The following is a 22,196-nucleotide window of genomic DNA, read 5'->3' as shown; positions in this document are numbered from 1 at the left end:
TAATGTAAAGACCAACTTTTTCACATCTTAAATTGTATCAAGTGTTTTATTCTGTTGTTGTATTACTTCATTAGAATTGTACTTAAAATACTAAACACATATTTTGGTAAATTGGAAATGAACTCTTATGCATGTACTTTAATGTTGCAGTTTCCACACGCAAGAACTAAAAAATTATTTTATTGCTGTACAATCTGCAAATTATTTTCTCAATTGATTCATCTAGTTTTTAAAATGAAAAAGTTTCACCCACTACTGAATGTCCAGCAAGTTTTGCCAAAGCCAAGATGAATGCTTTAAACTATATTTGCTTGGAAAATATCTTAGTGATCAAAACAGTGGTTATTTTTGTGATGACAGACTAATTGTTGCAAATCTATAATTTTTTAATATGCATATAACCACAGTACTTTATTAGGTAGAATGAAAACGTTTTATTTTGCCACCGCAAAACCTGACTGAATCAATTTTGCAGGTTGGTATTAGGAAATAGAGTAATACATCATTGTATTTTCCTAATCTCTGCTGAGATGCACTTAATACTATTATTTACAGATGTTTACATTAAACATTTGAGTATTACCCAGAAATTGGCACCATCCTGTGTGCAATATAAAGGGCCAGTAATTTACTGAAATTGTCACCGCGATTAAGAAATGACCCACTGTATACACTGTGAAACAGAGAACCTGGTTTATTACCATTCAACTCCATCCACCACAGATATTACAGAGCAGATTCACAAGTATTAAGCTTTTTTTTTTTTAATATATAACAGCAGCTGTTTTTTCACTCTGTTCCCCTGACCCCCAACCTCCCCCCTGCCTCCTACTAGGGAAAAGCATTACACAATTTGATTTGGTGTGAAGACTGCCTCCTCAAATCATTCAGTCTCACGTTGAGGTTTTTTGTATTACTATAGGATTTGGTACTTATTTTAAACAGAGATGCTTTTATATCCATCATCATTCACTGCAGGTGCCAAACTCCTCTTTCTCATTGCCATACAACAGAAGAGATCTGACATTTAGATGAGGGGGAAATTACATGTCTACTGTATAAAAATGTACAGTGGCTTTATTGATATACATTCCATAGGTTAAACAGCTTCAAAACAGGAGGCACACCCAGTATTGCACTTCATTAAAATTCTGGTTCAAAACATAACCCAGAATATCAAACAAAACTGAAGTGAAGAGTAGCAATTTCGGAATACAGCTATTTTGAATAGTATCATTATATACAAGATAAGATAAATCATACATTATTTTCCTCCCAAACTTATTATTCTTAACAGTCTTATCCACCAAACTCATCTTTTTTTTGTCCATCAACCCATGACGCATTTGACAGTGGAGAATACTGTACAAGATTACGAAAAAAAGTTTACATATAACAATATTTTAAATTTATAGTCAGGAAGCTGGATATACAGCCAGTTCCTTCTTTTAAAACCCACGCTGATCTACAGTTGCCTTTAAGCAAATTTATTTCATATTCAATCTTTAATCTTGTATTGTTACACTTCAGTGATCAGGAGGTGTGCAACGTCTATAGAAGCCGAGGGAATACAACGGCCACATGCAAACACGTCACAAGTTATTTTCTTTTTTTCTTCTTTTATAATATTCTATTTTTCTTTTTTCATTCAGGTTACTCTGAATCCATGAGAGCCACAGCTCATGTTTGTAACTGATCCCGGATTACTGATGTTGGTAGAAGAGTGAACCTGAGGACTCTTGGCCTAGCGCACAACCCTGGTCCAGTGTCCAGGAGACTTGGCAATACAGGAGCCAAGTTTCACGGCTGAGCCTCAGCAGCAGCCAGACGTCACAGTAGACAAACTGGTTTTCAGCAAAAGTCTCAATTTGTTTAGAAGGTGTGGGCATTCCTGCAGACTCCACAGCCCAGTGCGAACTCTTCCCCTGTAGGTGGATGAACCACATGCAAAGGGCACTCAGTGCCCTCCAGCTGCTTGCCTTTGGGGCCTGTGACAGAAAGAACAACGATTACATCTCAATTACATCTATACATTTTCCCTTGTCATCTATAAGAAACTGAAATAACAAAAAAAAAAAAAAAAAAATCCAAGTTCAAGTTTTAGACTTTATGTCAACTGTTCAATTATCTCTATCTAAATACCAAACAGCAGACAAAACAGCTATAACAAACTCCCTCTCATCTCTCTTTCTGTTAAACATTAAAATGCATTATTTATACAACTCCTCCAAATTACAGATGAAGATGCTCTAACTACTGTTTTACTTTGAAGTTTGCATGTGCCTGCTCAGTAATACAAGTTTGGTACAGTTGATAAAATTGTTTAATACCTGCAGGACAATGGGGTAGTTCCTCCTTGGGGACACTGGTCATCCTCTGGAAGTCATCGTGGCAGGCGTTGCAGAAATGTGTCGTGCCAAAGCAGAAGAAAACAGCCACTGAGCAGCAGTACCGACATTTATACTCAAGGAAGTCTGTGCCGTGCTTGGAGCACATCTAGTGAAATAATAAAGGACACATCAGGAGAGAGATTATATTTTTTGGTAAAAGTAGATGTAAACACAATTTTAAAGCAACAGGAAAATATGCTGATTCACTTTCTTGCTGAGTGAGACGAGAAGATTGATACCAGTCTGACTTCTGAAGCGTGTAGTCTTTGCTCATTTTCTGGCAACCGCATAGTGATGTCAAGTCTCAAGAAAGTCACTTGGCCAGCCAAAGTTTGCCCAGCACATAAATCACAGAAACTACAACTTGATGCTTTCACATACAGTTTGATTTTGTATGAATTAAAGAACGTTATGTAGTCATCTTCTGAGACACTGCTACAGTAGGTGGATTTTGTTGCCTTTTGAGCTAGCTATTCCCCATGCTTCTGTCTTTACTCTAAGCTAAACTACCTGCATGCTGGTTTTCTCATTACCCACCTGAGCCCTGGAGACATCTGAACATGCTCCACAGATCAGCTCACTGGGGTCGTAGTCATCTCCCTGTCCTGCCTCTGCATCACAGCGAGCCTCTCCCCCAAAGTATGCCTTAAAAAACAAAACAAAACAGACAAAAAAAAAAAATCAACTATTAATTCTCTGCAACTGAACAGCATAATCAATTAAAATGACTTGCATCTTTACATCAAGTGGTACCTTCTTGCACTTGTAGCAGACATAGTATGCATATCTATTCATAGCAAAGCCTGCAGGGTCATTGTGGAAGCGTGCCCCCGGTGTTGTTATTGCCTCACTCTTATGCAGACCCTCATACTCCAGCCTCATCAGAGCTTTTCTCCTCACATCCTCATAGAGCTCTTTGATAGGGTCAAGCAGGTCCTTGATCACCGAGTGATTGATTTTGTTCTGGAAGTTGGTAAAAAAACAAAAAAACAAACACACCATCATACTTTGATAAAGGTGAGCTCTGTTGAGTTCACTGCGTCAACAAAAAAAGTGATGGCTGTAACAAAACAACAACAGTCTGCAAGAGAAAGCTTCACTGTGGATTGAGCTTGTTTATTGAAGCATTTAGGCTTTAGCATGTGGTGAAAACAGTTTTCAGCCTCTTAGCTGCTGCGCTAATTCCCTAAACCAGAGTGGGACAGGTCACACCTTACCTTGCAGATGGGACACAACATGAATCCAAACGTGATTCGGGGCCCGAGCCAACGATTTTCAAGAACACGACGAGTACACTGAAGGTGAAACACGTGAGTGCAGTCCAGCTAGGAACAGAACAAAGCGTTAAACACTAAATGATATAAGACTTATACACATTAAGTGAAATTCTTGCACCTACTGAACAAACAGGCTTGTTTAAAGCTACCTGTACTGCAGGAGCAGCAGAGAGGGCCTCTGTGAAGCAGATCATACACATGTCATCTGCATCCTGTTTCAGACAGCCAGTGTTCTTGTCACAGCCATGCAGGCACGGGAGACAGGTGTCTTCATTTTTAACTCCTCCACATGGGTGTCCACAAGGGTGAGTCTTACTGCAGGCCAGTTTTGCATACTCCTAAGACAACATGAAAGAAAATGGTTAAACTTGTAAATTATGTCCAACAAATATTTTTCATTAAAATTTGCAACTGAAATGTACACTTTACTGCAGAACTCTCCACTGTCTAATATGGTCTCTCAAAAGAGGACACTTCAGGTCTACCATGATAGTAAGTTTTCCTGTTAATTGTTATGTACCTGGCAGTCTGGATCTGAGCATACGCTGCCCACTGCAGACAGCTCAGTGCCATTCCTTGTGCCACAAAACCTGCAGGCATCTGAGCTGCTGGAGGCTGGTTTACCTGTACAAATATTAGACCGGTCAGATGATAAAATTCTGGACAGGAAAAGGTTGTCCAGAAAGAAACATTGCTTTAATAAGTTTACATTATTTAAGCAACACTGACCCATATCATGCTGAGACAATAACATGCTCTTATGAACTTTATATGTTACAGTGCTGTACCTGTGTGCTCTCTGAACTCCACCATAGCCTTCATAGTCTTGGAGTCAGCCAGAGCCATGAGCCAGAAGAGCTTGGTCCTCCCACATCCTTCATGAAGATCTACTTTTATGGCCTCCTCTTCCTCTTTGAATACCTGCAGCAGACAAAAAAATTTTAATGCCAGCCCATTCTACTCCACATTCCTATTTCATATTTAGGAAAACGGCTGAAGCTTACCTGTCTCTGGTGAGAGCGTGTGCGTCGATGCAGGTGGAGGAAGCGGTCACAGTCGGTACAAAGGTTTCCACACATGTTACAAAGGATGATGGCTGCTGTCTCGCCATCATCATGGTTGTCACACATGGGCTGTGGGTAGAAGAGGAGGAAATCAATTTGTTATTTGATGATCTGTTCATTTTTGCACTGTAGTACAGCTTTTATAGCCACTTATACTGTTCTTACCATCTGCTTCTGCTGTCCATCTTTGCCCATCCAGCGACCAGAGGACAGCCTGTCCACATGGTCCTGGTCCAGCACACACAGTGATGCTAAGGCCAGCCACAGCTATGAGACAATACCATCAGAAATGATTACTATTTTAAAACATACATATATAGTGAGCAGCACAAACTATAGCCACCACAATGATCTGATGGTTGAATCAACATCTCTCAGAAGCAGAATATTGGAACATTCATTATGTTTTACTGGAATGTCTCATTAGACTGCATGTCATATAAGTTAGTACATTATATACAGTAAACAGCCAACTGAATGTATGTAATGTATATGAAAAAAATGTGAGGCCATACCCTAGTGGTGGCGATACAGCGCACAGGAGACCGATGCTCCTCCTCCATTTTGGTCAAGGCTATGATAGTCTCAGCTATTGCATTTTTGGTTACTCTGGACCAGGCATCTGAGAGGTGGCCCTAACAACAGCACATGGCACATGTTAGAAATACTTAGTTAGTCCAGCAGAGCACACAAGATACAAAATTAATAACAAAAACGATTAATGCAGATCAATGACAGGTGCAAACAGTTAAAAAGGAGGGATTGATAAAAAAAAGACAGGAACCTACAGCTGCCATGTCTTTAATCAGCTTTATGATGATCTCTGCGATCTGAGGAGGAGTGGAGCCTTTCATCCACCAGTGGCTCTCCCCTCTACGGATGTAGCTGAGCATAACAACAAAAAGGGAACATGCATAAAAATCTATGGAAACTGCCATTTGAATTACATGCAGCAAAAGTAATTACACACTTTTGAGAATCCCAGTAGACCTGGTGGAAACAAACTCACCTGGAGTTGAAGATCATCGGCAGTGTTACAGTGGTGACCCCTTTGCCAGCAGCCATGCCTGCTGTGCCAGAAATGGTAGTGCCTTTGGCTTTCAGCTGCACAGTGAGGGCCTTTGCAATGCAGCCCAGGAACATGTCAAGGATGCCAAGTTTATTCCAGTCACCCTTCTCTGTGGAGTGGATAATGTCACTGATGTCTGCTGGTGGCAGAGCCTTCACGCCGATGATGCTGGCGAGCCGTACAGGAGTGACCTCTGGAAGGACGCGTCTTAGCAGTGATGTCACCTGAGAAGAGGAAAGATTAGTGGTGTTTCATGGTGTTTATCTATTATACAAAAGCAGGTACGACACATTAAGTGAAAGTATGTTTTACAATTGCACCCAAACTCCAGACCCCACATTTATATACTAATATTTTGATGAGTGGATCCTTGTTTTGTTTGTATCTGGTGTGCACAAGGAGACACATGCCTATGCATCACTACAAAAGCTGAAAGAAACATTCCTGCTGCCAGTTCCATGTTATTCAAACCGCTGGAATTTGGTGGCAGTAATGTGCCAAAAAAAAAGTAGAAAAGGGCCAGAAAAGTGAGCTAATATGGATTTACACTCCAGGTTTCCATTATTTAAAGATAACAGGTTTGCAAACATTTCATGAAGAAGAATATCCAATTAATATACGTGTTTAGGAGAGAAGTGAAAATGAAGTGAGTTCAACATACATTTGTGTGATTACAAGAAAAGAGCAACTTTAAAGACTTAATTGTACATAAACCTCTAGTAGTGCCCACCTGTCTTTGTACTCGTGGGGAAGCTGTGTGCAGCAGAGAAAACAGGTCTTGCATGAGTGTTAGCTGCTGAGCAAGGTACTGGCGGCCCACATTGGAGCCACTCAGAGCCAGGACCATGGACAGAAGCTCAAAGCAGTAGGCATCTGAGGAGGCATCATCGTCACTGGGCTGGGAGTTGGCATTCTCTTTGCTGGAGATTGCATGTTCCCATTCCTCCCTCACACGTGTCGCCTCCATACGGATGGCCTGGACAATGTGTGCGCACACCTAAAAATGAATATACATATTAGGTACAGATTAGGGTTATAACCGATTATTAACTGATGCTGTTGGGTGGTTAGAGGAACTGCCTATTTACCTGTTTCTGCAGGTTGGTCAGTTTGCTCCTGCTGAAAATGATGCCAACCATGTGCTCTTTAAGGTCTGCATCAGATGGTACCTGTTCACAAAAATAAACAAGTCAGTGTACAAATAGTGTATTAAAGTCATTAAATATGGGAGTGGGTTAACTAGGCAAGGTAAACTATCAGGGCGCAGACCTTGTCTTCTCCTTCAGGTGATGAAAGCAGGTTTTTCTCCTCCTGCTCTGGAGTCGGCTCTGCATCTCCACAGATTAGTTTTCCAAAGACCTAAATGTTTGCAACAAGGCGGATACATTATAGTTTTCAAGAAATGTAATGTTACATAATGTATAATGTAAAGGTTTCAAATAGGAGGCATGCTTATAGATAACTAACTTGTCAGGTGACTATAAATGTATGAATGAAGCCGGTAAGACAGACCTGAGAGGTGATGAGGCGGAAAACTCGGAGAGTCTCCGCTTCACAGTTCTTCTGCTGAGCCATGCTGGCTGAGATCTGTCCTGGAATCTTGATGGTCTCGCCATCTTTCCAACCAAGGATTTTCACTTGGCGCACCCTCAGGGTGTTTTCTGGACCTTTCAGTTCCACTTTGATCACATGGTGATCCCCACCAGGAAGCTCACTGGTCACCCAACCCATGTGACGTGAATCGAGGTCAACCTAGTGTAAATAATCAATCAAGAGCTCTGCCACATGTACAAGTAAATCTGCAGTGTATTAAATTCTATAAACATACCTCATTAACACACAGTTTACGCGATGTTTATTAAATCACAATTCATATTGGCTATACTCCACTTCTGTTTTCTTTACTCATCCATTGTGAAGCCAATGAAACTGACTATACCTGTTTGATTCTGCAAAGGTCCTCTATTGCTTTTCCACACAGGAATGTCACTGAAGTAACTTTGTTCTGTGGAGAAAGAAGTACAGTCCCTGAAATCCATCAGAAAACCAAATTCCACTGTCTCTAATTCTATACATATATATGTTTATACTATCGCTTAACATTTCAATGTCTGATTCACTGTTTCTCCCTTACCCCAATGTCTCTAGAGTTGTCCACATGAACAGACACATTGGAGGCGTTTATGCCTTTCACACAACCGATGGTGATGCTCTTAGTTTTGTTCTTGTCCTCATCTCCAGATTCCCAAAAGGTCTCAGTGGAGCCATCTGTCAGGCTTCCAATCATCGCAGGACGACTGGACGTCTTGATGTCCACTACACTAGTCAGGTCCTTTAGACAGGTCACCAGGCAGAGATCCTATCACCACAGAGACACAGTGGCATTAGCTCAATGCATGACATGGATAACAACAGACCTTTACTGTTGGCTCAATATATGCAGATACATAAGTTAGTACAAAATAAGGATGTTTTCTTTATTCTCTTGCCTGGCTCATTGCTTCGTAGCCAGACTGCACACTGATGTTGAAACTCTCTTCACTGTCTCCATCATCGGACTTGGACAGGATGTTGTTGATGTGATGGAAAACGTTGCTCTGGTGGAGGAACTGGTGGTCCGACTGCTTGAATTTGAGACTCCAACACCTAAAAGAATGAGCCATAAACATTTACATTCATGACACTCAGAAGTACCTGAAGTACACAGGAGGTACTGATAGCTAGAATTCTAAAGCAATGTTTTGGTTGAAATTAGATTTTAAACCAGAAAATGTACCTAAGTGCCATCTGCTGAAGTGAGCTGCCACTAGGAAGGGACATCATGAGGTCAGAGATTGTCTGAAGAAGGCGGTGGAAGGTGTGGGGAAGAGGATGAGCTGCCTCCCCAGCAATAACAATATCTGACAAAGGGTGTTCACACACACCAAGGTCTCTTTCCTATAGGGTGCAGTGTGGTGAAGGTCATAATTAGAAAATCCAACAACAAAGCAAAAGTAATTCAGCTGCATGCTGTTTGATTCATCATCACTCATCACCTGTTCCACATTTTCTTTGTTCCCCTTGTTCTCATCATCTTCCTCGTCCTCAGGTTCAAAGGGCGACGGGGTGAGAGACGCTACAAAGTGCCACAGGATGTCATGCAAAGAGGTGGTCTGGATCACATTGCACAGCAGCCAGTTGAAAGCCTGACAGGGACGAGAACAAATCATACTAATTAGTTTTACAATTACACAGAGCCAATGATAGAATCAAATTAAAATGTATGTATTCTAGTATACAAACATAATTGATTCATTTCCTATATCCAGCCAACTAACTGCCCATAACCCTGATTTAACTATAATAAGCAGCTGTACCTCCATGGCAAACACCCTGCAGGCGGACTTCCTCAGGGCATGCTTCATGGCAACCTCCAGGCCCTCCAGGTCATGGTGCTGGATAACAAAAGCCAAGACAGGCCACTGGAAGTTTCTCTCCCCCTTACTGAGAGAGCCATGGGCTGAGATCAGCCGGGAGAGCTCTGGAGACGGGTGTCTCAACAGGGAAGAGCCCACCTCTGAACAGGACAGAGCAGGTTGACGTTAAAGATGACACTCTAGCACGTGCAACCCTTAGTAATAAAATTATCATTTCTTAAAAGATTAAGTGATTACCTGCATCACCACTATGGACCCTGCGTCTGGGTACAGCTTTGACACGAGCTGGAGAGGGTGAGTGTTGCTTGTCATACTCAGAAGCCACAACTGAGTAAGACCTCTGAAACACTGTCCGCTTAGCCGTGTCGCTGTCTGTGATTGGACTAGTCTCAAGACTGAAAGACAGCCCATAGAGACAAACACAAAAAAACACTGTTTAACCTTGAAATAAAATATCTCTGATGTTTAAGCAGATTAAGCATGGGTTTGAGTGTTTCCTGACAAAACAGTGTTTTTCTGTTTTCTATTCTGGGTGAAAGGAATGAAGTTAAATATTAAGCTTGTAAATGTACTTAGTTAAACAGTAAAAGGTCATGCTATTAGAAAATCTGTAAGCAACAGCAGCAATTAACTCACTCTGTCACCAGACTAAGACCAGAAAGTAGTTGTAATTAAGGAAATAGCTCAAGTAAGATGTTATACCTGGGTGGCATTGATTTCATATTGCTCTCTGGCTCCTCAAATACATTGGGGCAGGCGTCTGGAGTGACCGAAATGTAAGGTGCCGGTACAGATGTAGAGCGCAAATACCTCATCTCATCTTGGAAGAGGTTATCATCTTGGTAAGACCCAAAGTTCTCTGTGTGTTGCCTGTCAGGGGACAAAATCAAATCAAATCATTATGCAGATACATTTTACAGTAAGGCTTTCTTATCTACAAGAGACGACCTATTATCACCCGAGCTGTTATTTACCTAGCTAGTGTTTGTAGATAGAGACAGCCCATTTTGTTGGGAAGCTCATCCGAGACGCCTTCCTTGAGGCTGGGAAGCAGCTGGGAATGCTGGGGGCGGGGAGGGTGGTGGCACAGCATGCTGGGCTCAGCAGCACTGCTCAGGGACAGCAGGAACAAAGCATTTGCCCGAATCACCTGGTGGGCCTCCATAGTGGGCAGCGCCCTTGGGGTCTTCACTTGCAGAGGTTTCTTCCTTGATTGTTTTACCTGGTAAAGAACATGCAGATTGAGTTTGGTTCAAGTAGCCATAGAGGTCACTGTGATGAAAAAAGTTGACAGTGTTTTAGTACAAGAGGGAAACAGATTGAAGTACTACCTTTTCCCTGGCAGCAGTCTGTTTTTCTCTGAGGTATTTTTCCCGACAGCGATCACAAACCAGGTACCAGGTGCTGCCTCCAATGCCTCCATCTCCACAGTTTCCAGCCCAACCACCACAGAAGTGGCCGATACTGTTGTAGCCCTGGCCTCCAGCATAGCGTCCACAGCCTGCCACAGAAACACAGAGGAGAGAGGTTAAAAGCACACTACACATTAAACAAAACTGCTGTGTGAAACTGCCATAGTGAAAAACTATACTACTTATACCGAACAACACAACTCTAACAAGACTTCTTGAAATCTTACCTGGGTGAGCCTGTCTCATATGGTAGGTGACTGGGTAAGGATGAGATTCTCCACACAGCTCGCAGATTGTGTCTTTCTCCGGTCCTCCCATAGCGAGCTGTGCCATCTCTCCAAACAGATTCCCTCTTGGACGCACCTCTGCCTTCTCCCGTTTCTTCTTTTCTTTCTTTGCCTTTTTGTTGTCTTTCTCATGTTCCTTCTTTTTCAAGATTGCACTGGACCCTGGGCTGGGGAAGATCATGTTCTGAGTTGCTGCCTTGATTGTGGCCATTGATATGTCCTCCCAGAAGGCCACCAAATGTTGTAATGTCAAAGGTAAGATTGACTTAGCCCTCATAGAGGGATGAGAATTCATCTCATAGGAAATGGACTCTCCTTTTCCATCCTCACACTTCTCTGGCAGTGGAGGCTCCTTCAACATGGAGAGTACCTTGTTTTTGTTGATGCTTCCCATTTTGGAGATGTCTGGGCCATGTGGAGCAATATTAAACATGTTAAGTGCGGAGGAAATCTCTAAAGAGTGGCGGTTCTTTAACTTACTCTCTTTCTCCTCAGCACCCTGTCCTCCCAGGGAGCTGCGGATTGGGGCGTGCTCTTTGGTTAAGTCTGGATTGAACTTGAGGAAGGAGGAGCAGGCCATGGCATCATGGACAATACCTTCATGCCAAAGAAAAGCTGCAAAGACTGCTCGTGCACATTCAGCCACAGAGGGTGACATGGCCTGTTTGGCAGGCTCTGTGACCCTTGATGCACTTTCACCTTTAAACAGAGGCCCAGATTTGTCCTTCTTGGGGCGTGTGTGTCTACTGGAGGCTTTGCGACTAACTTTAGGTGAAGAACGGCTCTCAAGTTCCTCTTTGACAGGAGCTTTGCCAATGCTAAAATGCACCTTACATGAGCCCTCTTCAACGTTCCGGACCTCTACATTCTCATCATTGCCATCCTCATTGGAGAGGAGAGCACTAGAGGTGCATACCTCCACTACTTCACTGTGGAGGTTTTCTTGGGTTACATGTGGAGAAGGAACACGGTTTTCTGCATTAGTAATCACACCTTTATTTGGATCTTTAGAGGGTGGTTTGGGGGAGGTAGATCGGCCCCTGAGAGGCTCTGTAAGTGGAACCTTCTTCTTTCTGAGTGTGTCTGGGTCCAGTGTGTATGAATCTGATTTGGATCTCTCTCTGGGAGGGTCCAGCTGGGCTTTGGAGGATGGACTCACTTTAGTAGGGAGGTTTTTGTCATGGTGGGCGGAAGTGGAATGCTGGGGGGAGGAGGTGCTAGAGGGACTAGACCTTCCTGAGGAGGACTGGCCTTTTTGTTTGGGAGAAGATGAGCGAGAGCCAGGGTTTGGGGACTCAGCCCGAAGCCCTGTGGTTCTACCATCTGCCTTTAGAGCCTGCAGAGTGTTGTGATTGGGCGAGTGAGAGCGACTGTGAGAGTCAGACTTCAGTTTGGCTGTGTCCGACCGCAGGATGAGGGCTTCACTGGCTGAGAGTCCACCCTCACCTGTCTTAACCCTGCTCTGCTCAGATGAGCGGCTTCCCCGACTCTCTTGTTTGGACGAGCGATTCTCCTGACGGTGTTTGGAGGCTGGGGACATGGGCCGTGCACCAGACATTAGGTTCCCTCTTTCACCTAAATGGTAATAATTAAAGCACAGTTACACCACCAATGACAAAAGCAGTGGTAAAAAAAAAAAAAAATTACATCCTACTGTAAGTCTAGATGCAACATTCAACATCTGACTGAAAAACATAAATGTAATGTTAAAGAGAAACTCAAAATGAAATGAAGTACAGAAAGACAAGTCCCAAAAGTGTAAGATGTTTTTTAGCACATGGCAACAATGAGTGAAATATTTGGCTAAAACAAAGTTTCATGACTTTACAATCTGTTTCTCTCCAAAAGTTTGTCTATTACAAAACAGCCACTGATATGGATGAGGACAGCTAGTGGACCACATAGAAGCTGATGAAAGGATTCCAGCCCAGTCTTGGGGGCTTTTCTTATACTGGATATACCCTCTGTGTTTACCTCTGCAAGATTTCCAGAAATCAACATAAATCCAACCTTTTTTCAAAACTGAACTTAAATTCTATTGTCTTTATTAAACCACTTCATGCCTTAAACATTACTCAGACCGTGGCTTCCTGAATTCCCACCCACCCACTGTTCCGTCTGAGGGAGACAAGCATGCAGTGATTACCCACCCTTTTGCCTTAGAGCGAGAGATGAAAGAGCAGTGCCATGCCCAGCCACGGATGCGGTGCTTTTGTGCACACGCTCGCGAGAAGCAAGACTGCGTGATGAACCATCTACAGCTGAAAACAGTGGAGCAGGTAAACAAGGCATGGAATGCAAAAAGGCCACCACAGAGAAAAAGTAAAATGCACCGAAAGGCAATGGGTTCAGTCAAAAAATTGAAACAGAAAGAGGCAAAATGTCAACACATTAAAATGAGGGAAAGACCAGATAGAGAAACTGCCAGATATGAACAGACACTTACAGAAGATGTAAAAGGAAACGTCAGTGCCCTGGAGTGTCATGGATAAACTAAATACCAATTTATGCAGCTCATTAGGCATTTGTGCTCTCAGTTTGCACATTCAGTCAGCTTCATGTTTGAAGAAGACATTGAAGTAGACATTGAAGTAGACATGCAACTTCGCACTATCAAAGTTTTACAGCAAAACAGGCCACTGTCCTGTAAAATATGCTTAATGTAAGACATCGCAATCTAAATAACGTAAGTATAGCATATCCAGAGCATGCTCCATGACTTCTTCCAGTCTCCATGAGAAACAGGTGAACACCACCACCACCAGAACCACAAATGGAGAGCAGCAGTGCAGAACAAAAGAAAGCTACACAGGCTAAAAATGACCCACATATATAAACAGATATCTCCATCCTGATTTGGTGTAAACTAATATTTGCCTAAATCTGTAATATCATTAATTATGTCAAATGCATTTATTTTAGAAGGTTATTATAGACTGTTGTTTCAATTTGCAGTAAGGCCCTGGGCTGGATGAGGCAGATAATGAAACATGGTGTCAAAGTCAGATGAAGAAGAACTGATGTTAAAGCTAAAGAAAATGCAGAAACAGGAAAACGGCACAAAAAAATCAAGAGAGCAAGCATCAAAATAAGCAATTTAGCCTATTTCTCTGGATATAGCAAAATATCCATTTTACAAAGACATTCGGTCTAGTATTAAGTTTGAAATCTTGTTTTCAAAAACAAATGAAAACATATTTCTGAAGGTAGTATCACCTGCTTTGTTTTTATAGAAACAAGATTTAAACATTGAATAATAGACTTGATGGCTTGTTATTGGATATTTCTGCATTGTAGAACATAACCGCACTGTTATGTGTTACACATTACTCCTGTTCTCCCCAGAAAACACATTCAATGAATAAAGAACAAAGCCAGAGCTGGGAGGAAAAGGAGCAACACTTGTGTAAGCAAGCACTGTCAGAAAGCAGGACAGACTTACTCAGAAGCTGTGGTTGTGGCTGAGACAGTTGGGAGGGGGACTGTCCAAACACAAATGGGCTGTGGACAAGGGAGGAAGAGGAGGGAGGTTGGGCAGCTTGCTCAAATATGGAGGAGGAGGGAGCTGCTGAGAGAAAGGGCCCAGACTGAATGGAATTCAGTATGGCACTCAACCGGTCACCTGCAAACATGGAGACAGAGGAGGGGGAAAAACTACAGCTTATACTACGGTCTGAAGTTTCCAGGAGGTGGGGGTGGGGGTCATTCACTGTAATTTTCTGAGTCAGTCATCTAGTCATCTCCCACAACACAAAAGATGTGCGGAATGGGAGGAGGTATTACGGACATCCAGTGTCCCAGAAGCTAAAGATCTCTGGTCGTCCTATTTTCTGCATAGGCTACATTATGTAACTGTCATTTGGTCACTGTCACTGTTGGTTGAATTAAAAAAAAAAAAAAAAAAAAAAAAGGTGAGCAGCTGGGTTAGGAATCACCAGGTTCTTTGATATACAGTCTTAAAAATCCTCCCAAGACAGGCAGCTCCTCCCATTTCACAACTCTAAGGAAAAGATGTACTGAGGGAGGGACAGAGAGAGACAGAGGTCTCTCCCTTTTTATCATATAAGGAAGAAACTTCAACAGAAAAATCCACAGACACGTGCAGGGAGTAAATGGGTTTTCCATATATTATATATTGAGCTGACACTGTATCAGTCATTCAAAAGTTCCACTTCAAGCAGAAGTCTCCAATTCTCTTTACACAACTGGTTGTTTAACTGTTTTATCTGTCCACCAATGAGACACAACATACATCACTAAGTAGTTTTCGAGAAATCTGCAGTGTCTGGACCTTTTATCTGTAGCTATTTCATCAATTGATGGAGCCAGAAATGGAAGGCTTCCTGGATGAATCTGAGACAGGAGACCTGTCAATAAGGTTGCTCTCCAAATTGCTCAAAGAGCTTTGCCACAGGCTGAAATGCTTCAAGCCGACCAGTCTGAAGGTGACCCACACATAACACTGCCTCAAGGTATAAATGAAGGCATCACCCAGTGGGTTGAATACATCTCTCCATGTCACACAGTCTTTACCTCTCCCAAGTGTAACTACCATTAGTAAGCGATCTGTGTAAGTAGCCACTTGCAGGGTCTTGCCTGTGTTAAGCTCAGTAAAAATGACACTGAATTTAGTCATTTTTTTATACTTGTCATATTAAAGCAACAGACAAAGCAGCTCCTTTCAGTCATACTGAAAGCTTCACAGCATGTTAGCATTTTGAGTAGGAGTGTGTTTCTGTGTAGAGATGGCAAGTGCAAATGGGGCCTTTATTCTGCTGAAAGAGCAAGCATTATGACAAAGAGAGAACTTTGTGTTGTTTGCATAAGTGTCTCAACAAGTCAACTTCTTTTCAAGCAAAGTGAGGAAGAGAAAAGCCAAATGAAAGAAATTTGACACAGCGTCAGCACAATATCCAGCCGGAATTACAGACACATTTGGAGCCAGCAAACCCTTAATGGTGCAGCAAAACTGACTCAGGTAACGTTCTCAGTACTCACCCATATAGTTTGAAGAAAACACTGATTATGTAAATGATCAAATGTTTTCTAAGACACTAAACCAGGACAACATCGAACAGAAGGTGAAATCTCACAGGCAGTCAGGGCCAGTTATCTTTGTTGGGCTAGCCCACAACACCCAACAAACAGGCATATACTGTAGCAGTAAACAGATGCACACTGACTGGCCCATGCACACAGATGTGCCTGACATCACAAAGATGTTAGGCATGAAATAAAGATAGCAGACCCACAAAAAAGCATGCATAAACAAAAAGATGATAGATCGTTTGACCAACGGCACCTGTGACCTTCTGTGTCCAAAAAGAACACCAAGTAGTCTTACCACATAAAACAATGTAATTTAATGGGATAATGTATTAAACTACTTGTGAGACAAGTATCAGTCAAAAGCAAGTGAAGACGCTAAATAGTGTATGCAAAGTAAAGCAGGGAATGATCGACACAAGGGGGTTGAGTGAGAGGTAACCTATACATCACTAATACACAAAAATCAGACTAATGTCAGACTAATGTCTAAAGAGTCAAACGCAAATGAACAATGTCAACGAATACTGATGTTAAAACGAAAGTGATGAGATGAGAGTTTAATGTGAAGGGAATTTCTGGATGTGAATTCTGAAGAAAGTGAGGTGCAGGGTGAGGATATGCAAAATTTTGTTTTTTGAAATCTGCACCAGCTGGCCTTACCTTTGTTGTTGGAGATGCCATAGTCAAAGCCCTGTGCTCCGTTTGAAGTTGCAGCTCTATTGAAAGCCTGCACAGAGAAAGGGCTGGGTGGTGGGGTCTGGGCCCCATGCTCAAGCAAGGCTTGTTCTATGAGAGAAAATTAAATCATGTTATTTCATATCACATTTTGAAGTTTAAAGATTTCCCTATATATTCTAGATCACTCACAGAGTCTAGCAGTGAGGTGAAACCGCGGCTTACCGTCATCGTGGCGAAGGTACTGGTTTCCCCCTCGGTCCCTGGCCAATGACCAGGCCTCTCCTTCATCACTCTCACAGAACTCCACTACACTGTTCTTATCCAGCTGTACCCAGGTACCCTCTGAGTTGACCACCTGATACACAAATAACACTCTTTATCCATGCTCACACACACTGAACACGTCACACACACTTGCACATACTGTCCGGCTCATCGCCTATCAAATAACAGTCACAACCAATTTCAATGTCAGCCCCTGTCCGTTATTACCGCACAAAGAAAACCATGATGCAGTCTGCTTTACAGCAGATCATTACCATGCAGACATTCAAATCATCTTTTTGTCAGATACAAAATCCACAGGGGTAGATCATATTTAGTTGATTTTATGAAAGGCAAATCTTGAAAGATGTATTTTGTTCTCAGCTTTCTGAAATATCATTTTGGAAAATACACACACAGACTGAAGCATTAGTATGTGCAGGCTGCACCTCTTATATCCAGACAAGGCATTCCAGTACAGGCTCAGAAAGGAAACTACTGAACAGCATGACACACCACAGCAGCCAATGTCAGGTCATATCCTAAAGAGGGGAGGCTCCACTCATCACCAGACCAAAGGCAATTTATAAGGCTCAGAGTACATTGACAGAATTGTTAGAAGTGCAAGAAAGATACAGAGAGGCTCCAGCATTTGGTGATCACTCTTTCATTGAGAAGTTTCAAGGCAGCAGGATTTGACACCATGCAAGAGCAATAGATTTATTGACAAACTGAAATTAGTAAGTCAGGAAGCATGTAAAAATGTTGCAGCCACAGGAGTTGTTAAGACCCAAACAGACACCCACACCCAGAGGGACCTGATGTATTCCCCTTAAAAAGAGAAACTGTATTCTTCACATTCAAAATGAATTAAGGAAAAGGATGGAAATTCCAATTCCCGACATCTGCTATAGTACATTACGTGATCTAAACAGACTGACTTATTCAACTCCAGCTACAAAAAACACATTGCATGGGTGAGTGCGTACCTCGCCTATGGCCTTGACCTTGTTGCCAAGTACTAACATTCCAATGGGGATACCCCTAAGGTTTGGGCAGCTTCTGATGTTGTGACCAGAGGGGCCAGTCTTCACTACCTTATAAAGCCCCGGGCCGCCGCCCTGCCCTGCCCTGTTCTGCACCCGAATGGGGGCCTCGTGGGAAGGGCAGCTGCTCACCTCCTTAACGTTCTCCTCCGAATGGCCCCTGACCTCCTGCAAGAGGTGAGAGCATGGATCAGAGACAAAACAGGCTGTAGATACATGAAAGACAACAAGGTTTAAACTAAGAAGTTAAGATTTATCATGCCGTAAAACCAGCCGTGAAACAGAAAGTTTGAATATATGCTTATTCAACTATGCATGTATAAATGCATTAATTATTTTTTTATTTTAAGATCATACAAAGTTTATTATCATATGAAGAGAACACAAATTTAGAGCACCTGAACCTGTGTGGTCTCAGAGTCTTGCTCACTGTTTTGGGAAAGACTTTGTAAACCAGAGTTTAAAAAGACTGAAATCACTCTCACAGCTGTCCGTTAAATAGGCCAGTGAGCTTAGCTCAGAAATGGGTGAACAGTTAACTCTCATATCTTGTTCTAATCTGCACAGAAACATGGGGGAGCTATGTGTGGTACTGTTTCTGGCTGCTGTTTTTGACGTTTCCTTTGAGGTTGCCCTGCAATCAGCACATAAGCCCCATAGAATGACATCAACTTTAATTGCTAATATGCTCATTTTGTCAATTTTGCACACAGCCAGACTAGCTGTTGGTCCCTGTTTGTGGTTTTTATGCAAAACTAATCTGTATATTACATTTACTAGACAGATGTAAGAGTCTTATCAACTAACCCCTGACAGAAAGGAATAAATATATTTCCTATATGTTGATTAATGTCCAGTTAAACTAGTTTAAGAGGCCACATGCCTCTCAGTTGAGATCATACTGTTTCACAATTACTAGATACCGTATGAAATTAATAATCCATAACCTACGTACACCTAAACCTATACCTCAAGAGCAGTAAGTTGTATTTTATCCCCAATATATTAAAGACACATGTACTGTACATACATGTTAAACGTGTATAATAAAAATTGATGTCCACAGATGAAAATGCCTGCGATTCATTCAACCAATAAAAAGTGAACCTATTCAAATTAAGTACAATGTTGAAATATTTTAAAAGGGAGGCATGCTACAAGACCTCATGCAACAAACTGGACATTAGTATCTTCAACCCCATGCAACATAAAAGCTTGAACAGTAATTACTCAAAAGTCCCAAATGTTGATATTGCAATAGTCTGTAAATGCCACTAACATACTGTATCATACTGTACTGACAACCATGCAACTGTGGGTTGACCTCTTACATTTCATTAACACTGTGGGAAGACTACAAAGGCACAAGGGGCTCATGAGGTCAAGTAAACAGATACGCTAATGGGCAGTGAAAGAACATATCCTCCTTCAAACAACTCACCTGTGGCGGGAATACAGTTAATGGGGTCCACGACAAAAAGCCGATATCCCTGACTCCTTGGCTAGCGTTAAAGGCATTCTGAGCAACAGATTGTCAGACAGTCAAGAAACAGCAGAAGACCCCAGAAAGGAGAGAAAACAGGATGGGGGAAAGAGCTCATGTATTTTTTTGGAAGAAAAATTGTTTTGGCCTTTGAGAAACAAAACAATCTGACTTGTGTCAGATAGGCTGGATAGTTGTGGACCACTGATAATATCAGCGAAAAGGAAACGTGAATACAGGCACAGCCTGTATAAGGTTTGAAAACTTTTCAATAAAATCAAATACATTAAAAATTGTACACAAAACTCAGTTGCCAGGGCAGAAGAATTGAACGTTCAACTCTGAACACCACAAGGAGGTTTCCAAATCCATGATTAAATGAAGTACATATAAAGAAGACACTTCCAAAAAAATTCCCCACTTGGATGATGTAGTGTGTCATGCTGTTCAGACCTTACATTGAAGCCGCCTAGCACCTAACACATCCCAATGCAAAGGTAGAATTGTAGTGCAGTAGAGGTACAATTTCCCATTGAAACTTTTTGTAGACCAGTGATTGCTTCATGACAGAAAACCACCTGGAGAATTAACATCTCATCTTCCTGATACTTTCCTTGTCAATGCAAAATTCATGTCTTAAAGTATACTCAGATATATTCCCTATTTGATTATGTTACACAATATGGCGGTTTTTGTGGCATGGAGCAAAATGCAAGAGGAACCCATGATGTCACATGCTGTAGTGTGAGAGTGTTTATGAAATGTGGGTAAAAGGTAATGAGGAAAAGAAAACTGAGTGGACCAGACTAACATACTTCACCACAGGATGAAATTGCTCCTTTACTACCTTTCTTCCTTGTTTGTCAATTCCTGCATTGGGGTTTATTTCAGTGCACTAAACATTTATTCCCACATGAGCAGTTACAAGTGTTGCGTCCAACTGAACACACAAAGGTCACATTATGATAAACAGTTCGCCTTCAAACATGAGTTAATGCATGCACGCTCCCAGCTGCTGTTCTTTTGCACAGTGTGTTAGTGAAAGTTTCATACTCAGTGATGCTCAGATAGACGTTTCATGCAAGAGAGCACCACAAAAGCTACTGAGCCCTAGAAAACCCATTCTCATTAAACAACAAAGATGATCTCTGAGCTTTTCCTCAAATGAACAGCACAGGAGCCTCTCTTATGATTTAGTCAGACTGCTCAGCAGGCCATCTTTACTTACGTCGGCTGGGACCAGTAGGCTCCTGCCCAGGTGCTGGTTAAAAGAGAGGCACCAGGCTTCAGTGTACCCATTCATGTTGGGAACATACTTCTTTACTGTTTCATCATTGAGCCTTAGCCACACACCATCATCATTGTGGATCTACGGGAAAACCACCAACAGAGCAGAACACACCCATGCCGTCCTGTTACTATGGAAACAGGGTGAGTAGCACCCTCTCAGTCACTCACTTACACACAGGCACACACATATACAAACACAACACTATGAGGCTGCAGGAAAGTCACATTAGAGTACTGCGTGTTGAGTTGCAACGTGGTGCTGGTGACATATTTAAAAAATGTCACTAGTGCCCCAGGCAAAGGGAAGGAGTGACATATTGTACACAATTACTGAATACGTGTTCCATTACAGCACCAACAGTAAATGCTTTAAATGCTACAGTTTTAACACTGGATTTAAATCCATCGCATCTATTTGATATATGGCATTCAAGTCTTTCATGTAGCCCCAGAGTGCCTTGCAAGAGTATGAAGCAACGTAAAGTAAGAGCAATAAACTTATGAGCTTTGAAAGAAAGTAGTAATCATTGGGAGAAATAATTACATACAATATGATAAACAGAATCTGCTGAAAAAGCCTCAAAATGACTACTGACTGTTAATCTAGATAAAAAACACTGGGATTACAATATTTATGATTCTGCCTGTACTGATTTAAAGAAGAAACAAAGAAACAGAATAAAGTGGATAGTGCTCCAGCTAGTATACTTATATAACATAATTCATATTCTGCCTGGTCTAAAGTCAATTACCTCGTCAATGAAAGTGATGGTGCCATTGACATGCACTATGCCTATCTGTTCACTCTGCAGGGAGGGGTGACTACGCACACGCAGGCCTGCGCTGTCCTTGGACACAAATTTGCGGACCTGAGAGAAGCAGAGGGGAGATGGAGACTGTGAGCAGCAGGAGCAAAGACCAGAAAGAAAAAAAAGACTAGAAGTGCAGCAGAAGGAGAAAGAAGAGGAAGCAGGCCAAGTCAATGGTAAAGACTGCATGCATTAGCTCACATAGAAACCACTTCCAAGCAGACACATACACACCACGAAAGATGCGGAAACATTAGTCGCTCTATTTCAGCAGCACCAGTTAGTTGCATTTGATTTAATCCTACTTTGTCCATTTGCATCTATATTGGTGCATGAAAGATTGTGGAATACATGTTCTGAGGGTATACATATTAAGGCACATATTACTTCTTTCCCCATTACGGATTGCCAAATCCAAATACCACAAATTTCACAAATGATGATGACCCCAACATGCCTAACATCAGTCAGATCGAGGCATTCATAGCATTTGAAGCCATTTCCAATCACCTTTTAGTTACTTAATAATATACGACTGCTATTTAAACAAATGAAGAGGTTGAGATGCAGTACCAACAATTGGTATGTTCACATGCACATTTTACCTTGAACCAATATTAAGTAAATGTTTATCACTGAGCCTCAATGACAAACTCACACTG

The 22,196-nt window shown here is 41.9% G+C and overlaps 1 protein-coding gene across 20 annotated transcripts in view; it reads right to left on the bottom strand.

Moving 5' to 3' along the window:
• Positions 1 to 490: 490 nt before the first annotated feature.
• Positions 491 to 22,196, bottom strand: part of mycbp2 (MYC binding protein 2) — a 56,069-nt gene continuing 34,363 nt past the window's right edge. For 4 of the 20 annotated variants that reach the window (XM_026295585.1, XM_026295589.1, XM_026295587.1 and 1 more), the window contains 36 exons: positions 21,478 to 21,594; positions 20,664 to 20,804; positions 19,394 to 19,471; positions 17,896 to 18,120; positions 16,865 to 16,997; positions 16,625 to 16,750; positions 14,358 to 14,537; positions 13,066 to 13,176; positions 10,856 to 12,490; positions 10,548 to 10,717; positions 10,191 to 10,438; positions 9,919 to 10,086; positions 9,454 to 9,623; positions 9,157 to 9,356; positions 8,836 to 8,985; positions 8,577 to 8,737; positions 8,290 to 8,446; positions 7,935 to 8,159; positions 7,740 to 7,805; positions 7,313 to 7,552; positions 7,070 to 7,159; positions 6,889 to 6,969; positions 6,531 to 6,797; positions 5,741 to 6,024; positions 5,520 to 5,616; positions 5,247 to 5,366; positions 4,897 to 4,998; positions 4,672 to 4,800; positions 4,456 to 4,588; positions 4,188 to 4,291; positions 3,817 to 4,005; positions 3,608 to 3,715; positions 3,144 to 3,353; positions 2,928 to 3,035; positions 2,331 to 2,496; positions 491 to 1,988 (listed from right to left, as the gene is read on the bottom strand). In XM_026295585.1, the coding sequence (XP_026151370.1) occupies positions 1,873 to 1,988; positions 2,331 to 2,496; positions 2,928 to 3,035; positions 3,144 to 3,353; positions 3,608 to 3,715; positions 3,817 to 4,005; positions 4,188 to 4,291; positions 4,456 to 4,588; positions 4,672 to 4,800; positions 4,897 to 4,998; positions 5,247 to 5,366; positions 5,520 to 5,616; positions 5,741 to 6,024; positions 6,531 to 6,797; positions 6,889 to 6,969; positions 7,070 to 7,159; positions 7,313 to 7,552; positions 7,740 to 7,805; positions 7,935 to 8,159; positions 8,290 to 8,446; positions 8,577 to 8,737; positions 8,836 to 8,985; positions 9,157 to 9,356; positions 9,454 to 9,623; positions 9,919 to 10,086; positions 10,191 to 10,438; positions 10,548 to 10,717; positions 10,856 to 12,490; positions 13,066 to 13,176; positions 14,358 to 14,537; positions 16,625 to 16,750; positions 16,865 to 16,997; positions 17,896 to 18,120; positions 19,394 to 19,471; positions 20,664 to 20,804; positions 21,478 to 21,594 (7,005 nt within the window). In that variant the 3' untranslated portion in view covers positions 491 to 1,872. The remainder of the gene's footprint in view (positions 1,989 to 2,330; positions 2,497 to 2,927; positions 3,036 to 3,143; positions 3,354 to 3,607; positions 3,716 to 3,816; positions 4,006 to 4,187; positions 4,292 to 4,455; positions 4,589 to 4,671; positions 4,801 to 4,896; positions 4,999 to 5,246; positions 5,367 to 5,519; positions 5,617 to 5,740; positions 6,025 to 6,530; positions 6,798 to 6,888; positions 6,970 to 7,069; positions 7,160 to 7,312; positions 7,553 to 7,739; positions 7,806 to 7,934; positions 8,160 to 8,289; positions 8,447 to 8,576; positions 8,738 to 8,835; positions 8,986 to 9,156; positions 9,357 to 9,453; positions 9,624 to 9,918; positions 10,087 to 10,190; positions 10,439 to 10,547; positions 10,718 to 10,855; positions 12,491 to 13,065; positions 13,177 to 14,357; positions 14,538 to 16,624; positions 16,751 to 16,864; positions 16,998 to 17,895; positions 18,121 to 19,393; positions 19,472 to 20,663; positions 20,805 to 21,477; positions 21,595 to 22,196) is intronic. The other 16 variants (XM_026295586.1, XM_026295590.1, XM_026295597.1 and 13 more) reach the window with 16 other exon arrangements.

This window comes from Mastacembelus armatus, chromosome 21, assembly GCF_900324485.2.
Source record: "Mastacembelus armatus chromosome 21, fMasArm1.2, whole genome shotgun sequence".
NCBI classification, from domain to species: domain Eukaryota; kingdom Metazoa; phylum Chordata; class Actinopteri; order Synbranchiformes; family Mastacembelidae; genus Mastacembelus; species Mastacembelus armatus.
Note: the sequence above shows the minus strand (reverse complement) of the source record. Positions and strands in the feature narration are given on the sequence as shown.